The 14,406-nt window shown below is 38.4% G+C and overlaps 1 protein-coding gene across 10 annotated transcripts in view; it reads right to left on the reverse strand.

The window, feature by feature from the left end:
• Window positions 1-10,148, reverse strand: part of PTPN13 (protein tyrosine phosphatase, non-receptor type 13 (APO-1/CD95 (Fas)-associated phosphatase)) — a 155,488-nt gene extending 145,340 nt beyond the window's left edge. For all 10 annotated transcript variants that reach the window (XM_014545968.1, XM_014545964.1, XM_005874096.2 and 7 more), the window contains exon 1: window positions 10,029-10,148. In XM_014545968.1, the coding sequence (XP_014401454.1) occupies window positions 10,029-10,143 (115 nt within the window). In that variant the 5' untranslated portion in view covers window positions 10,144-10,148. The remainder of the gene's footprint in view (window positions 1-10,028) is intronic.
• Between the last annotated feature and the right edge of the window lie 4,258 nt (window positions 10,149-14,406).

Below are 14,406 nucleotides of genomic sequence, written 5' to 3' on the forward strand. Positions count from 1 at the left end.
CCCGCCCCCCGAGTGCACAAATTTTTGTGCACTGGGCCTCTAGTCTATATATATAAAAGGCTAATATGCTAAGTGTCCGATCATCTGACCGGTCGCTATGATGCACACTGACCACCAGGGGGCAGACGCTCAATGCAGGAGCTGCCGAGCTGCAGTGACTTGGCAGTGGCGGTTCTCAGGTGACACATCCTGAAACCAGAGAGGAGGAAGCCCAATTCCTCACGTGCCCATGAGATTCTACCTTTGGCCATGGATTATGTTGTTGCTGGGGCACTGTCAGCCCCTAATCTTGTTTACTGCACTCTTGCATTTGCATTCCACACCCTGTGTGACAGCAACTTTGCAGAGTGCCCTCTTGCACTCTGGGACCCGTTGGGGGATGTCGGAGAGCTGATTTCCGCCCGATCGCTGCAGGCCAGGCCGAGGGATCCCACCTGCCGGAGGGACACCACTCACTCGGCTGATGCCGGGGAGGTACCTCGGGAGGTTGGTTCCAGGGCGTGTCCAACCCCTCTCGCCCAGACCTGACCTGCTGGCCACCTTCTAATTAATTTCCTTTCAATGTGCACGAATCAATGCACCGGGTCACTAGTAACTATATAAATTGAAACAATAATTATAATGAGTAAACTCACAAAAAATCAGCAAGTATGGCACTAGAGATAGCATGATCCGCAGCAACTTTCCCTTCTAAATGTATGATTCTTTAAGTTTATAAAATTGTCTGTAAGATCTAGAGCCAAATAACTTCAAATCTAAACAAGTGTATTGACTATGCATTTGTGGGACAGGAGAGGTTTACTCTAAGTGCTTCAGACACTTGTTAAACAACCCACATTATTCATTTTTTAAATGCTAGATATTAAATTAATTTCGTGTCTTATAGTTTGTTTCCAGGGAACAAGTAGGGTAATTTTATCAGGTTCAAACACATTTAACTTGAAGAACCTGTTAATTCTGGTCTTATAAATGCAGGGCAAGATGTAGCATGTCAAAGACAACTGATACACCCTGTTAAACAGCAAAATTGTGATTGTAGATAATTGGAAATGTAATACAGACAAGTTAGGTTTTGGTCTTTTAAAAGCTCCATACACTATACAAATATTTATGCAAAAGCTCTTAATCCATAAAAACTTTCTATACTTCCTATAAAGGCTTAAAAAAGTCAGGAATTAAGTATTTAAGTTCTGTGCTGTCTCCCTTCTCACACACTGAGTTGCTTGTTCTCCTTTGGTTCTACCACATTGAAAGTTTTACATTTTCCTGCTATGGTTTTATGATTATCCTTACCACATTTAAGAATATTTGACTATGTTAACTCTAAAGTCAATATCTCTACAATTCTCAAAAACAGAATCAAATCTAGAGCCAAATAACTTCAAATCTAAACAAGTGTATTGACTATGCATTTGTGGGACAGGAGAGGTTTACTCTAAGTGCTTCAGACACTTGTTAAACAACCCACATTATTCATTTTTTAAATGCTAGATATTAAATTAATTTCGTGACTTATAGTTTGTTTCCAGGGAACAAACTGTTTTAATTCCTATTGTTTATATCAATCTAAATGTTATTTTATTTGTAATTTTGAAGTTACATCATTATTAAGCTTTTATACAGCTAATGATTGTTTAGATTTACCATCATGTTGACTAATTCATTTGCTATTTTCTTCCTTCTAGCTGAAATACATCTTTTATTAATTTGTTCAGAGATGGTTTTCCTGACAGTAAATACTCTGTTTTCATATGAAGATGTATTGCTTTGATTTTTTTCTTGAACCACGATTTAGCAAGACATCAAATTCTATCTGCACATTCCAGTGCAGTAGCCATTAGCCACATGTGGCTTTTGACTGGAAAACATTTTATTTTAAAAACAATGAGTTTCAGCCCAGCTGGTGTGGCTCAATGGTTGAGCATTAACCTATGAACCAAGAGTTCACTGGTTCAATTCCTGGTTAGGGCACATATCCAGTTTTCGGACTCGATCCCCAGTAGGGGGCATGTAGGAGGAGGCAGCCGATCGATGTTTCTCTCTCATTGATGTTTCTATCTCTGTATCCCTCTCCCTGTCTCTCTCTCTAAAATCAGTAAAAACATATATTTTTAAGAACAAAACAAAAAATGAGTTTCAAATTAAGGAAAAAAGGTCAAGCTCTTAATTTAAAAACTAAACAAATTTTGGAAAATACTTGATATATTTTTAAAAGAAGCTTTAATTAAATAACTGCATAAAATAACTACACATATTGAAAGAGTGCAATTTGATGTTATGACATGAATATACCTGTGAAACTGTTACCACAAGGAAGATAACAAACATATCCACCATCCAAATGTTTATTCATAGACTTTTGTAATCCCAGTTTCCTCCCCTTGTGTAACTCTCATCCCCAAGTAATCAACTGATCAACTTTACTATTATTGTTTAGTCTGTATTTTTTAGAATTTTAGATTAAAATCATACAACATGTATTATTTTTGTCTATTTCCTTCACTCAGTGTAATTCATTATTTTGAAATTAATCTATGCTGTTGCACGTATCAATAGTTTGCTCCTTTTTAAAATATATACATTTTTATTGATTTCAGAGAGGGAAGGAGAGGGAGAGAGAGAGAAATATCAATGATGAGAATCATTGACCAGCTGTCTCCTGCACACACTTCCCCCCTCGGGATCGCAACCTGGGCACATGCCCTGACTGGGAATCAAACCATGACCTCCTGGTTCATAGGTTGAGGCTCAACCACTGAGCCACAGCAGCCAGGCAGTTCGATCATTTTATTGTTTCATTACATGGACATACCACAATTTGTTTACCCATTCACCTGTTGATAGACATTTGGTGTCTAGCTTTTGGCTACTGCAAAAACAATTTGCTATGAACATTCATGTACCAGTCTTTGTATGGAAATATATTTTCATTTCTTTTGGTAGTACGTGTATATTTAACTTTTTGAGAAACTGTTAAACAGTTTCCAAAGTGTAAAACCATACCATTTTCCATTCTCACTAGCCATGTATAAAAGTTCCACTTGCTGTCAAGTCTTTGCTATTCTTGGTGTGGTTAGTCTGTTAAATTTTAAACATTCTAATAGATGTGTACTAGTATTTCTGTGGTCTTAATTTGCATCTTCTTGATGATTAATGATATTAAGAATTCTGGATTTCCCTGATGACTAATAACTTCATGTTATCTTCTTTAGTAAAGTTTCTGTTCAAATCTTTTACCCAATTTGGGAGGGGGGGGTTGTTTGTTCCTTACTATTGAGTTTTGTGAGTTCTTTATATACTATGGATATAAGTCCTATATCCATTATATAACTTACAAATATTTTCTCCCACCCTTTAACTCCTTTCAATCTCTTAATGTATTTAGAAGAGATGCTTTTAATTTGGATAATGTCCACTTTATCTTTTTTTTTCTTTTACAAATCATGCATTTGGTATTATATCTAAGAACTGTTTCCCTAATCCAGGGTCACAATTATTATCTCCTGTGCTTTCTTCTATAATTTTTACAATTTTAAGTTTTACATTTAAATCTATGACCCATTTTGAATTAGTTTTTGTATGTGGTGTGGGGTAAGATAAAAAATTATTTTTAAAAAATGTTTTGGGCCTGGCTGGCATGGCTCAGTGGTTGAGCATCGACCTTTGAACCAGGAGGTCAGGGTTCGATTCCTGGTCAGGGCACATGCTTGGGTTGTAGGCTCAATCCCCAGTGTAGGGTGTGTAGGAGGCAGCCGATCAACGGTTTTCTCTCATCATTGATGTTTCAATCTCTCTCACCCTTCTTCTCTGAAATCAATAAAAATATATTTTAAAAAAATTTTTGGGCCGAAACCAGTTTGGCTCAGTGGATGGAGCATCGGCCTGCGGACTGAAGGGTCCCAGGTTCAATTCCGGTCAAGGGCATGTACCTGGGTTCGATGTTTCTAACTCTCTATCTCTCTCCCTTCCTCTCTGTAAAAAATCAATAAAATATATTTTAAAAAAAAATTTTGGTATATGTATATCCAATTATTATAGTCCCACTAGAGGCCTGGTTCATGAAATTCATGCACAGAGGGGGTTGTCCCTCAGCCTGGCCTGCACCCTCTCACAATCCAGGACCGCTGGCTCCTAACCATTCACCTGCCTGCCTGCCTGCCTGATTGCCCCTAACTGCTTCTGCCTGTCAGACTGATCACCCCCTAACCACTCCCCTGCCGGCCTGATTGACACCTAACTGCTCCTTTGCCAGCCTGATCGCCCCCAACTGCCCTCCCCTGCCGTGACCCTCCTCCTCCACTGGGCCCTGCCTCCGCTGTGCACACAGCCAACTTGTGATAGCCATCTTGTGACGATGTTAGGGCGTGATGTGTGAGGGCGTGACAACCACCTAGGTTATTATTAGTATAGATTCCTGGAAAAGACTATCATTTGTATCTTTCTCAAAAATCAATTGACTATATAAATGTTGATCTCTTCTGGACTTTATAATGTTCCATTGATTTATTTGTTTATTTTGATTAATATAGCTTTATAATAAATGTTGAAATAAAGTTATGTGAGTCCTCAAATTTTGGTCTATTTGTTTGGGCTATTCTAAATCCACTGAATTGTCTTATGGATTTTAGAATCAACTCACAATTTTCTAAAAACAAACAAAAAAACCATTGGGATTGCATTGAATATATAAAGAATTTAGAGAATTTAGACAACAATATTGAGTCTTCTGATCCAGGAGCACAGCATAGCCTTCCCATTTATTTAGGTCTTCTTTAATTCCTCTCAGCATTGTTTTTTAGTTTTCATTATATAGGTCTTCACATCGTTTGTCAGATTTATTCCTAATTACCAATTTAAAATGCTAACTTATAGGGGAGCAATGGGCAGCAGCAGCGGGTCCCAGGGTAACCCCCTGAACCTGTTCCTAAGAAGCTCTTTTTTCTGACCTCTCAGTGACCCAAAGCAGCCCAGCCTAGGCTCATTTCTTTCCTATAACATTTCTAAAGCCAAAGCAGTCCCATCGATGCTCTCCCCTGTTGTTTCTCCTATCCTAAGCTCTTCCTTGTTTCACTTTCCCTCTCATTAGTTTCGAAGAGGCAATTTTCACAACAACCAATCAACTACTTTATACCTTAAAATTCCACAAATTCAAATGATCAATTTTTCACAAAGAGCAATCATTTCATCACTTTTTTAAAAAAAATCACTGTTTTGGGCAACTATATAATTGTAAGCTAATTTTTCCAAGGCAGCAATAATATCCCAGAATGTGTATGAGAATGACATTGCTTTTTATTATCTAGGACCACTAAGCTACTGCATGAGTTTATCCATGATGTAAAAGCTAAAATCTTAAATGTGTATGTTTTTCAATCAGTTGATAAGCTATGCTTTCCAATCTGTTAACAAAATGGAATAAGAAGCATATAATTAGGAAGGGAGGACCCTTAATAAAATTTCTCCAGAATTTTTATTTCAATGTCCACATTTAATTTTCAATTTAATTTTTGGCCTTAGCTGGCCAAAAATAGTGAAATCCAGCTATCTACTATTTATACGAAATAACTAAGTTTCAACACAGATAAGTTGAAAATGAAGAAGGAAAGATTTTCTAGGTAAATGACAAAGAAAAGGAAGCACAGGTGGCAATGTTAAGAGCACACGAGGTAGAATTTAAGGTGAAGAGTAAAAAGAAAAGAAAGGCTTAATTTAAATCAATAAAATATCCAATCTATTTAAATTAGCCATTATACATATCACATAAAATTGCATGAAAACATGATGACAGCAAGACAGACAAAAACATCATATAGTGGAAGATTTTAACTATCCCGAAAGATTTGACAAATCAAGTATACAAAGCAATAAAAACCTAGACAAATTTTCAAAGCACATGCATGAATAAGCTTAAATTATACCCTAGGCACAGAAAATACTTTCCAAATTCCCAGATTATTTACAAAATTAGACCATGTGCAAGACCACAACCAAATCTCAAACAATTCTAAAAAGTAATCACACAGATTGCAAATTTTAATAAACCCAAGACAATAAAACGAAGAAACTTACATCTAACACAGGAAAACCAATTATTATCAAAACTATCAAATAAATGTTTAGAATTATACATTTGAAAAAAGTTTTACCTTTCCTCCTCTGAAGAGAAACTCATATGAATATGGTATCTTCCAACAAAGCCATGCTTAGCAATGGTTATTTTTAAAATATTAACCACAAGTTTGTATGTGTGTGTTTTTTAAAGGCTAAAATTGCAAGGAGACTCAAAAAGATGAAGAAATAATTATCTTGACCTGTGTTCAATAACCCTACAGTAGAAATGCTTATTACCAGCCTTTTATTAATAGGAATGTCAACTTTCACTTAAATACTGAAAAACACACAGGAACATACAGGTTAAAAAAGGTAGGAAGAGCCCTAGCTGGTTTGGCTCAGTGGATAGAGCATCAGCCTGCGGACCAAAGGGTCCCAAGTTGGATTCCTGTCAAAGTCATGTACCTTGGTTGCAGGCTCCTCCCCAGCCCGGACCCTGGTCAGGGCTTGTGCAAGAGGCAACCAATCGTTGTGTTTCTCACATAAATGTTTCTCTCTGTCTTTCCTTCTCTCTTCCACTCTCTAAAAATCAATGGAAAAATATCTTTGGATGAGAATTAACAAAAAAACAAACAAAAAATACCACAAAAACAAAAAGGTAGGAAGAAAAAGCCATTCCTAAGAACCAAAACTAGATACAGAAAAGAGAAGAAAACAAATTTTAGAAAAACAAAATTCTTAGAGACCATTGTATTTTACCTGCTTTTATTTCACTAACAATACTAGTCATTATTCATAAGGGTGTTTACTACAGAACCACAAAATAAGCAAACTAATACAGGTATCCCCGCTTTTTGAAAGTCTGTTTTACTCCACTTGGCTTTTATTAAAGATCTATATTAATACTTGTCTTTGCTAACTGAAAGAAATCCAAAGAGGATTTTATCTTTTACCAAAAAAGGTGAAAATACAGCACTCGGCATTTGTCATGCAGAGAGCCATTACAGAGGCAGGGCACCTGGGCAGCGAGAGTGGTACTGCCAAGCTCTTCCCAGTGAAACTGAGGGTCCTTATGATGTTGATTAAACTTAGCTTTAAATCCTAGCTTCAGAAATCATCTCTATCTCTCTCTATCCCTCAGAGACCTGCCTTTTCCCTGGATAATCAGCAACTCTAGGGGCAGCAGAAGATAGCAGCCAGGATCTGACTAATATTGGTCACAAGGTCTAGACCTCTGGCCAGCTACAGATAACATGTTGAGCTGTTATGCATCAGTGCCTGAGTCCTAAGGTGGAAGGGCCCCCTGGCCCTGGCTACTTTCCCATGAGACTGGATAGAGGAACAAGGGAACAGATCTCAAAACTGTCCTCAAGACAGAAAGAAATGATTTATTACTCTTCCTCACCTCCAACCAATCAGTTCCCAGCATGACCCCGAAGCCCCAACCCACAGTGTCTTGCGATTTTGCCCTATATACTCTGTAAGCTACCCGTTGTGGGGAGTTCAGGCTTTGGAGCACCAGTTTGCTGGTCTCCTGGATGGCGCCTCCACTGCAATTCTCCATTTTTGGTGTTTGGCTGTTAGTACCACGTGGATGAACTCTTTCTGTTCTATAACACCTGGGAACCACACTCAGCATCAAGCTCTCACAGCTTTGAACTGTGTCTGAGAGCATCTGTGCTTTATCTCCATTAACTTATATATCCATTATAAAAGTGTGTTCTAAGGTAATCAGAAAAGTCTAAGAGAACTTGTAAAGGTGTTAACATAAAATTAGATGTAATAAAACATATTTGGCATGATTTGGTAGGTTATTTGGGAGATCTGGAAACACTAAAAATTTTTTCCATACAAATTAATGGCACTAGCTTCTTTGATTTACATATTTCAGCTTAACAAAAGCTGAATTTTCATAGGAATGCTCTGCTTTCATATAGAAGGGGAAACCTGTATTTTATTTCAGGTCAGTAAGGAAAAAAAAATACTTGTGGCAAAAAATGACAGTGTGCTATCAAATACAAGAAATAAAAAATCCTAGATTTCAGATAAACTCAATCACATAAGCAAAATTTTCCTCCCAAATAGAAATTTCCAACTGGCAGTCCTAATAGTTGGTAATCTCCAGACGGCCAAGGAATCCAAATTCAATTTGTCTATATTACTGATGCTATTCTGTGAACTGGACTGAAGGCCTATGGTAACCAACTCCCATGGACAGTGTTTAGGACATAGCTGCCTTACAATTAATTTTATAACACATCCAGTAAGTCTCTTTATTGTAACGTGCCAATATGTTATGCAATAATGACAAGTACTTTACAATCAGACACTCAATCTCTATTAAAATTACGAAATTTGAAAGAAAGAGTACTCAAGAGTATGCAAGATGCTTCTATTCCTTGAGTCATGGCTAGGGCAGTGATTATGCCAATAGTACAATAAAAAGGTATTATCTCTCCCTCCTCTGAAGGAACATCTGTAGTTCTTATTGTCTCTATCACTCATTTGGCACTCTGTTTCATATGCATCTGATCTGAATAAATCCCTTAAGGGCAACAGTGACTTCTTCTTATCAGGATCTTCCATGCAATACCTCACAACTCAATGTTTCTTAAATATTAACTGACTATTGTTAATTAACTGAGTAATGCCACCAACATATCCTTTCTTCAACAACACCTTTGGAGCATGGCTACCTGTTCTATAGTCTAGAGTGCCTATCCTTTCAAATTTTCTGAAAAAACTAAAATAAAGCAAACAAAGCTACAAGGTCTATTAAAATAGCTGGATTTTAGGTAAGTGGCATTAAATAAAAGGAATTACTTTTCTTTAGATTTATCCTAATTCTAATCAAACATCCAGTTACAGCAGAATTGGGTGGGACTTAATACTGTTTTAAGTTCCAGTCCCTGGATGGGAAAATAACAGCAACATCAAGAATGATGACAAACTTTACCATCTGTCCCCAATCTGTACTCAATCAATGCTCACCCCTACAACTTCCAAAAAGGTCCCCATGCCCTTAGTAAGTAATTCAAATATAAAATGCATCAGAATATCCTTAAAAACTTGTTAAAACACAAGCTGCTGGCCTGTACCCCCAGGAGTTTCTTATTCAGTTAGGTCTACAGTAGGCCTAAGTATTTGCATTTCTAATACATTTGCAAGGTGATGCCGATGCTACTCATCCAGGGACCAAACTTGCAGAATTATTACCTCATCTATGTTTGTTTATTGTACCTGATTAATTCATTCCAATCAAAGATGAAGTTTGATTCTTTACCTACTGTTCTAAACAGGTGTTGTTGATATGGTGTAAAAGCTTCATGTGGAACTTTTCAGCATGATATCAAATGTTTTTGGTCAACCAATGGGTGACTTCTTCATTTTTCCGGCTCCAAAATGCCACATGACCATTTGGAGCAGGTGACTACGTCCACAGGGAAGCACCAAGGAAGTTATTCAGTATACATTATTCCAGTTTAGAGTTACAGGGATAAACATATTATTCTCTCTGCCAGGAATGTTTTCCCCTCCTCCTTAACCTGGTTAACCTCTCCTTTCCTTTCAGGTCTTAGCTTGATATATGCAGGGAGGCCTTCCCTTTCCTTCCCATGACCATGTCAAATTCTCCTACTATGAGTTCTCATAGAATCCCTGGATCCTCTCCTATGTAGCCTTGTCATGGTTGAATTTTTTACATTTGCTTATTATAAATATTTTATTAATAATTGTTTTCCACACTGGACTATAAACTCCCTACAGACAGAGAACATTTTTTTTATTTTGATCATCATTATATTTTTAGTCCCTAGCACAATATCAGGCACATCAAAGATGTTCAAATAAAGGTAAAAAAGATCTGAGCTTTTTTATCCCTAAGAGAGGTAAGGAAAGTACTCTTCTATACTCTGCCCCTTTATCAATTTTCAGCTACCCAATATTCAAAATTAAGAAAAAAAAAAAAGAAGACCTACCTTTCCTGAATAATTCTTGAAGACTTTCAGCACTTTGATTTAATACAGCCCATATTTCTTCCTCCTGAAGGGGTCCACCCCGAACCTCCAGGGCCTCAGCTAGTGACACGTGCATATTACCTAGGAAACAAAGGTAACAGATGGTCTACACATCAAGTTTACTGCACTTGCAGGAGTGAAAGTTCTCATCTATGAGGTCCCTGTCTACCTAATTTTTCAATATGGCTTTCAATCTAAATATAATCCTACACTTAAACTCATAGAGGGTAAAGGTATTGAAGGGGGGGAAAAACATCAAAACAATTACTTGCCCTAGTACAATAGAGTCAACCTCAGAGACAGAACTAGAGAATAGTGGTGACGACTATTTCATGGGAGAAGACAGAGAGACCGCAGGGTCCCAGGAGGCCAAAGTGCATATGATTAAACCAAAGCAGCCAGACTGAACTGAAGACCTTTCAGATTACAGTTCCAAGTTTCACCCTACCCATCCAGGTAAAAAGAGTAGGAGGAGTAGAGAGGAGACCCTATAGACATACTGGGAGAAGTTGTGAATAAGATGGAGTATCTGTCTTCCATTCATTGATTGATTTCTGTATCTCCAACGTATATACTATAATCCTATATAATAAAAGCTAATATGCTAAGTGTCTGTCCGTTTATTCAACTGTTAGACCAGTCACTACGAGGCACACTGACCACCAGGGGGCAGACGCTTTGACCAGTAGGTTAGTTTGCTGCTAGGGTCTGGCCTATCAGGACTGGGCAAGATGGGCCGGACACGCCCTGGAGCTCTCTCCCTGGTCCCTCCCCAGCCAGCCAACCTCCCATGGTCCCTCCCCAGCCGGCAGGCCCCTATCAGCCCTGATTGCCCCGATCAGCCCCCATCGGGACTGGGCGAGACAGGCCGGACACACCCGGGATGAATCTGTGCACCAGGTGGGTTTCAGCCCCATCCCCGCAGGCCAGGCTGAGAGACCCCAGTGGTGCATGAATCCGAGCACCGGGTCTCTAGTATACTAGAACTATAAATCGTACACTGAATGGACTCAACTATTTCTAGACCTAGCTTTGCTGCTGAGGAAGTTCAGAACAGGCCTCTCCAAAGTGTGCCACTTTAGCATGTGAATTATTTTGAGTTGATGGCAAATTGAGACCCTGCAGGCTTGTGAGAAACTTAAATCTCTCCTCAAAGAATTTAAATTTGGGGCCTTGCCCATTAAAGGAGTTATTACTAGAGATTACTTTTTCCCCCCCCTATCTCGAGGACAGGGCAAACATCTAATTACTGAACATCTGCTCTACTTTTCATCCTTAAATGACCTTCTTCCCCTCTGCAGCCCCAAGTTGCCTTACCTCACCCTTAGTTCAGAATGCCATATTATACCTCCTTTAACTTTCTGTCTCTGAACCTCTTGTGTTTGTGGGGTATCTGACTCTCTCATGTACGTGAGGTTCCCATACATACATATGTAATTAAATTTGTTTATTTTCTCTTGTTAATCTGTCTCATATAGATTTAATTATTAGACTAATAGAAAGAACCGTAAAGAGTAAAGTTTCTTCCACACCTACACTGCCAACTTACCATTTGCCCTTGGGAAAATAATTTCACCTTTAAACCTCAGTTTCCCATTTATGACATAGGAATAATAATAATAATAATAATAATCCTCTGGGTACTATGACAAGGAAAGAGGTTATTCCTATAAGCATCTTCATAATCTAAGACTCTATAAAAATTTGGAAAGGTGCCTTTGTGATAACATTTTTGTAGGGTCAATTTTTTCAGTGGCATTCAATTAAGTAGGTGATCTATTGATACCATTTAAGGTTTCTTTGGGTCTCAATAATCCTATTTTCCTTTTGGAAGGAAAAATGCAGCTAGTCAAAACTTCCTATATAGATTTTCCTGAATTGATACTTCTTGAAAAGAAAATTGCACTTTACAGTGATTACTAAAATTTCTACCCAGACCAAACCAATTCAAGCACAATGGCAATGTATATATTATGGTAGGCAGAAGCAGATGGATTGGGAAAAGAAGCTACGAAGCTAAAGGGAGTGAAAAACATTAAATACTTATTTTCTGTAATATATCTTTTGTTAAATTTTAAAATTAACCTATAAAAGGCTAACTAACAGAAAAAGCTAATAGTTTCTTTTAATTTACATTTATGATAGTTTAACTCAGAATGAAAAAAGCAACTCCAGCAACAAAATGAGGCCAGCCTTGTCCTGTTACTTTCCTTTTCAAATGTGTACTATAGCATTTTATGCTTAGGGTCTGCCTTGAGGGGTGTCTACTTAAATGTACAATGTGGTAGTTCAAAGGGAAGATATAAGCCCTGGCCAGGTGGCTCGGTTGGTTGGAGTGTCGTCCTGTACACCAAAAGGTTGCAGGTTCGATTCCTATTTAGGGCACATTCCTAGGTTTCAGGTTCGATTCCCAGGTTGGGGCACATATGGGAGGCAACTGATCAATGCTTCTCTCCTACATCGATGTTTCACCTCTCTCTCTCTAAAAAAAATAAATAAATAAATAATAATAAAAAAACATATCCTCAGGTGAGGATTAAAAAAAGGGAAGGAGGAGACGATACTACTTTAAAAAGCCAAAATAGTTTTTATTTAGCCTGTATAAGAAGTATGATTATTTATTCAGATTAAACCACCAAAAATTCCCTAGGCTTTTTTTTTTTTTTTTTTTTTTTTTTCTCCCTAGGCTTTTCATGTACTTTATCATATGATAAAAAAGGAAAAATGTTTAAATTCAATTTATTAAAGGGAAAAAACAGAAACTGACTCCTAAGAGATATTCTGAGTTGTCTTCTAAATAAAACAGTATATTAAATTGGAATTTTTTAATAGAGGCATCCAGATACTATTAGCAATCAGTAGTAACATAACTTGTGAAAAAAGACTATTCTGTTGTAAATTTCCACAGTGATATGTCCGAGAACCAGTTAGATAGCTCTAAAGCCAACACACAGGCATGAAGAGTAGAGAGAAAATTGCCTAAGGATCTCTTTGAAGAGAGTTGTGCTGGTTTTCATGCTTCTCCAAAGCAGGAGGGGTGTGGGAAAAGTGTCATTTTTTCACATGAAGCCAGTGAAAGAAGCTCAATGGGACACATTGGAGTGCTTCGTCCCTAGAGTGGGGGTGGGGGGTGGAGAGGGAGGGCACAGACTGGTGCCTGATACTTTAGGGATCTAAAGACTCTGGCTATCACTCTGAAGCAGCAGCCAGTGGGGAGGAGAGGGGACACACTAGAGTCAGAGTGAGGTAGCATGCTTTATTGGGAGAAAACTACTCCTCCATTAGTAGTGACGGAGGGAGGAGCAAGAAGCAGGGCTACGCAGAGGGCCAGCCTGGAGCTACAGAATCCTATCCATATGATAAAAAGGTCCCCAAACGTTATATTGTTTTACAGCTCTTTGCTTACACTAAAAACTACAGAAGGTGCATTTTTAAAAGGGTGAATTATATGGCACTTGAATTATATTTCAATAAAGCTGTTTAAAAAAATCCTACTCAGGATACCACTCAAGTTTCTCAGAGTACCACTAGGAGAATGGGGAGAGGGGGAGAAGAATGTGGAGAAGAATTTATATTTAAAGAAATCAGTTTTTCTTATTTCCTATAAATAAGGAAGTGAAAAAATAAAAGTAATTTTTAACACAATTTCTCGTTGCTTGATTCAATCAGGTCTTAATTATGTTTTATTAATCCTCTGTTAATTTCTATTTATAATTTTTTTTGGTCTATTTAGTGAAGGATTTCTATGCATCTCTGATTGGTACTTGTTAGAATTCTGAAATACAGAAGGAACATTTGCTTTTGTACTGCAATGTCATCTAGCCAACAACAGATTTAATGTATATATTTTAAAATTTATTTTTGTTGTTGAAAGTATTACATATACTTCCTTTTTGCCACTGACCCCCCTCCCCCCCCCGCAACTCACACCTCTCCCCACAGGCCTTCATGACACTATTGACTGTGTCCATGGGTTATGCATATCCTATATAATAAAGAGGTATTATGCTAATTGACTGTCACACCCTCAAAAGATGGTGGTGCCCACAGCCACAAGATGGTGGTGCCCAGTCCCCTCAGTCCCGCTGGGGCGGCAGCAGTGTACCTGCCTCTGGAGTCCCCTAGTCCCCTCAGACCTTAGCCGCCCAGGGCCTCCCGAGGCTCAGGTAACCAGGGCCGGCAGAGGCTTGTGCTGCCAGCAATGGCAGCAGCAGAGGTGTGAGGGGGCGTTGCCTTCCCCTGATCGCCAGGTCTCCTCCCGTCCCTGAGGGCTCCCGGACTGTGAGAGGGGGCAGGCCGGGCTGAGGGAGCCCCCTCCAGTGCATGAATTTTCATGCAC

This window comes from Myotis brandtii, unplaced genomic scaffold (genome assembly GCF_000412655.1).
Source record: "Myotis brandtii unplaced genomic scaffold, ASM41265v1 scaffold424, whole genome shotgun sequence".
NCBI classification, from domain to species: domain Eukaryota; kingdom Metazoa; phylum Chordata; class Mammalia; order Chiroptera; family Vespertilionidae; genus Myotis; species Myotis brandtii.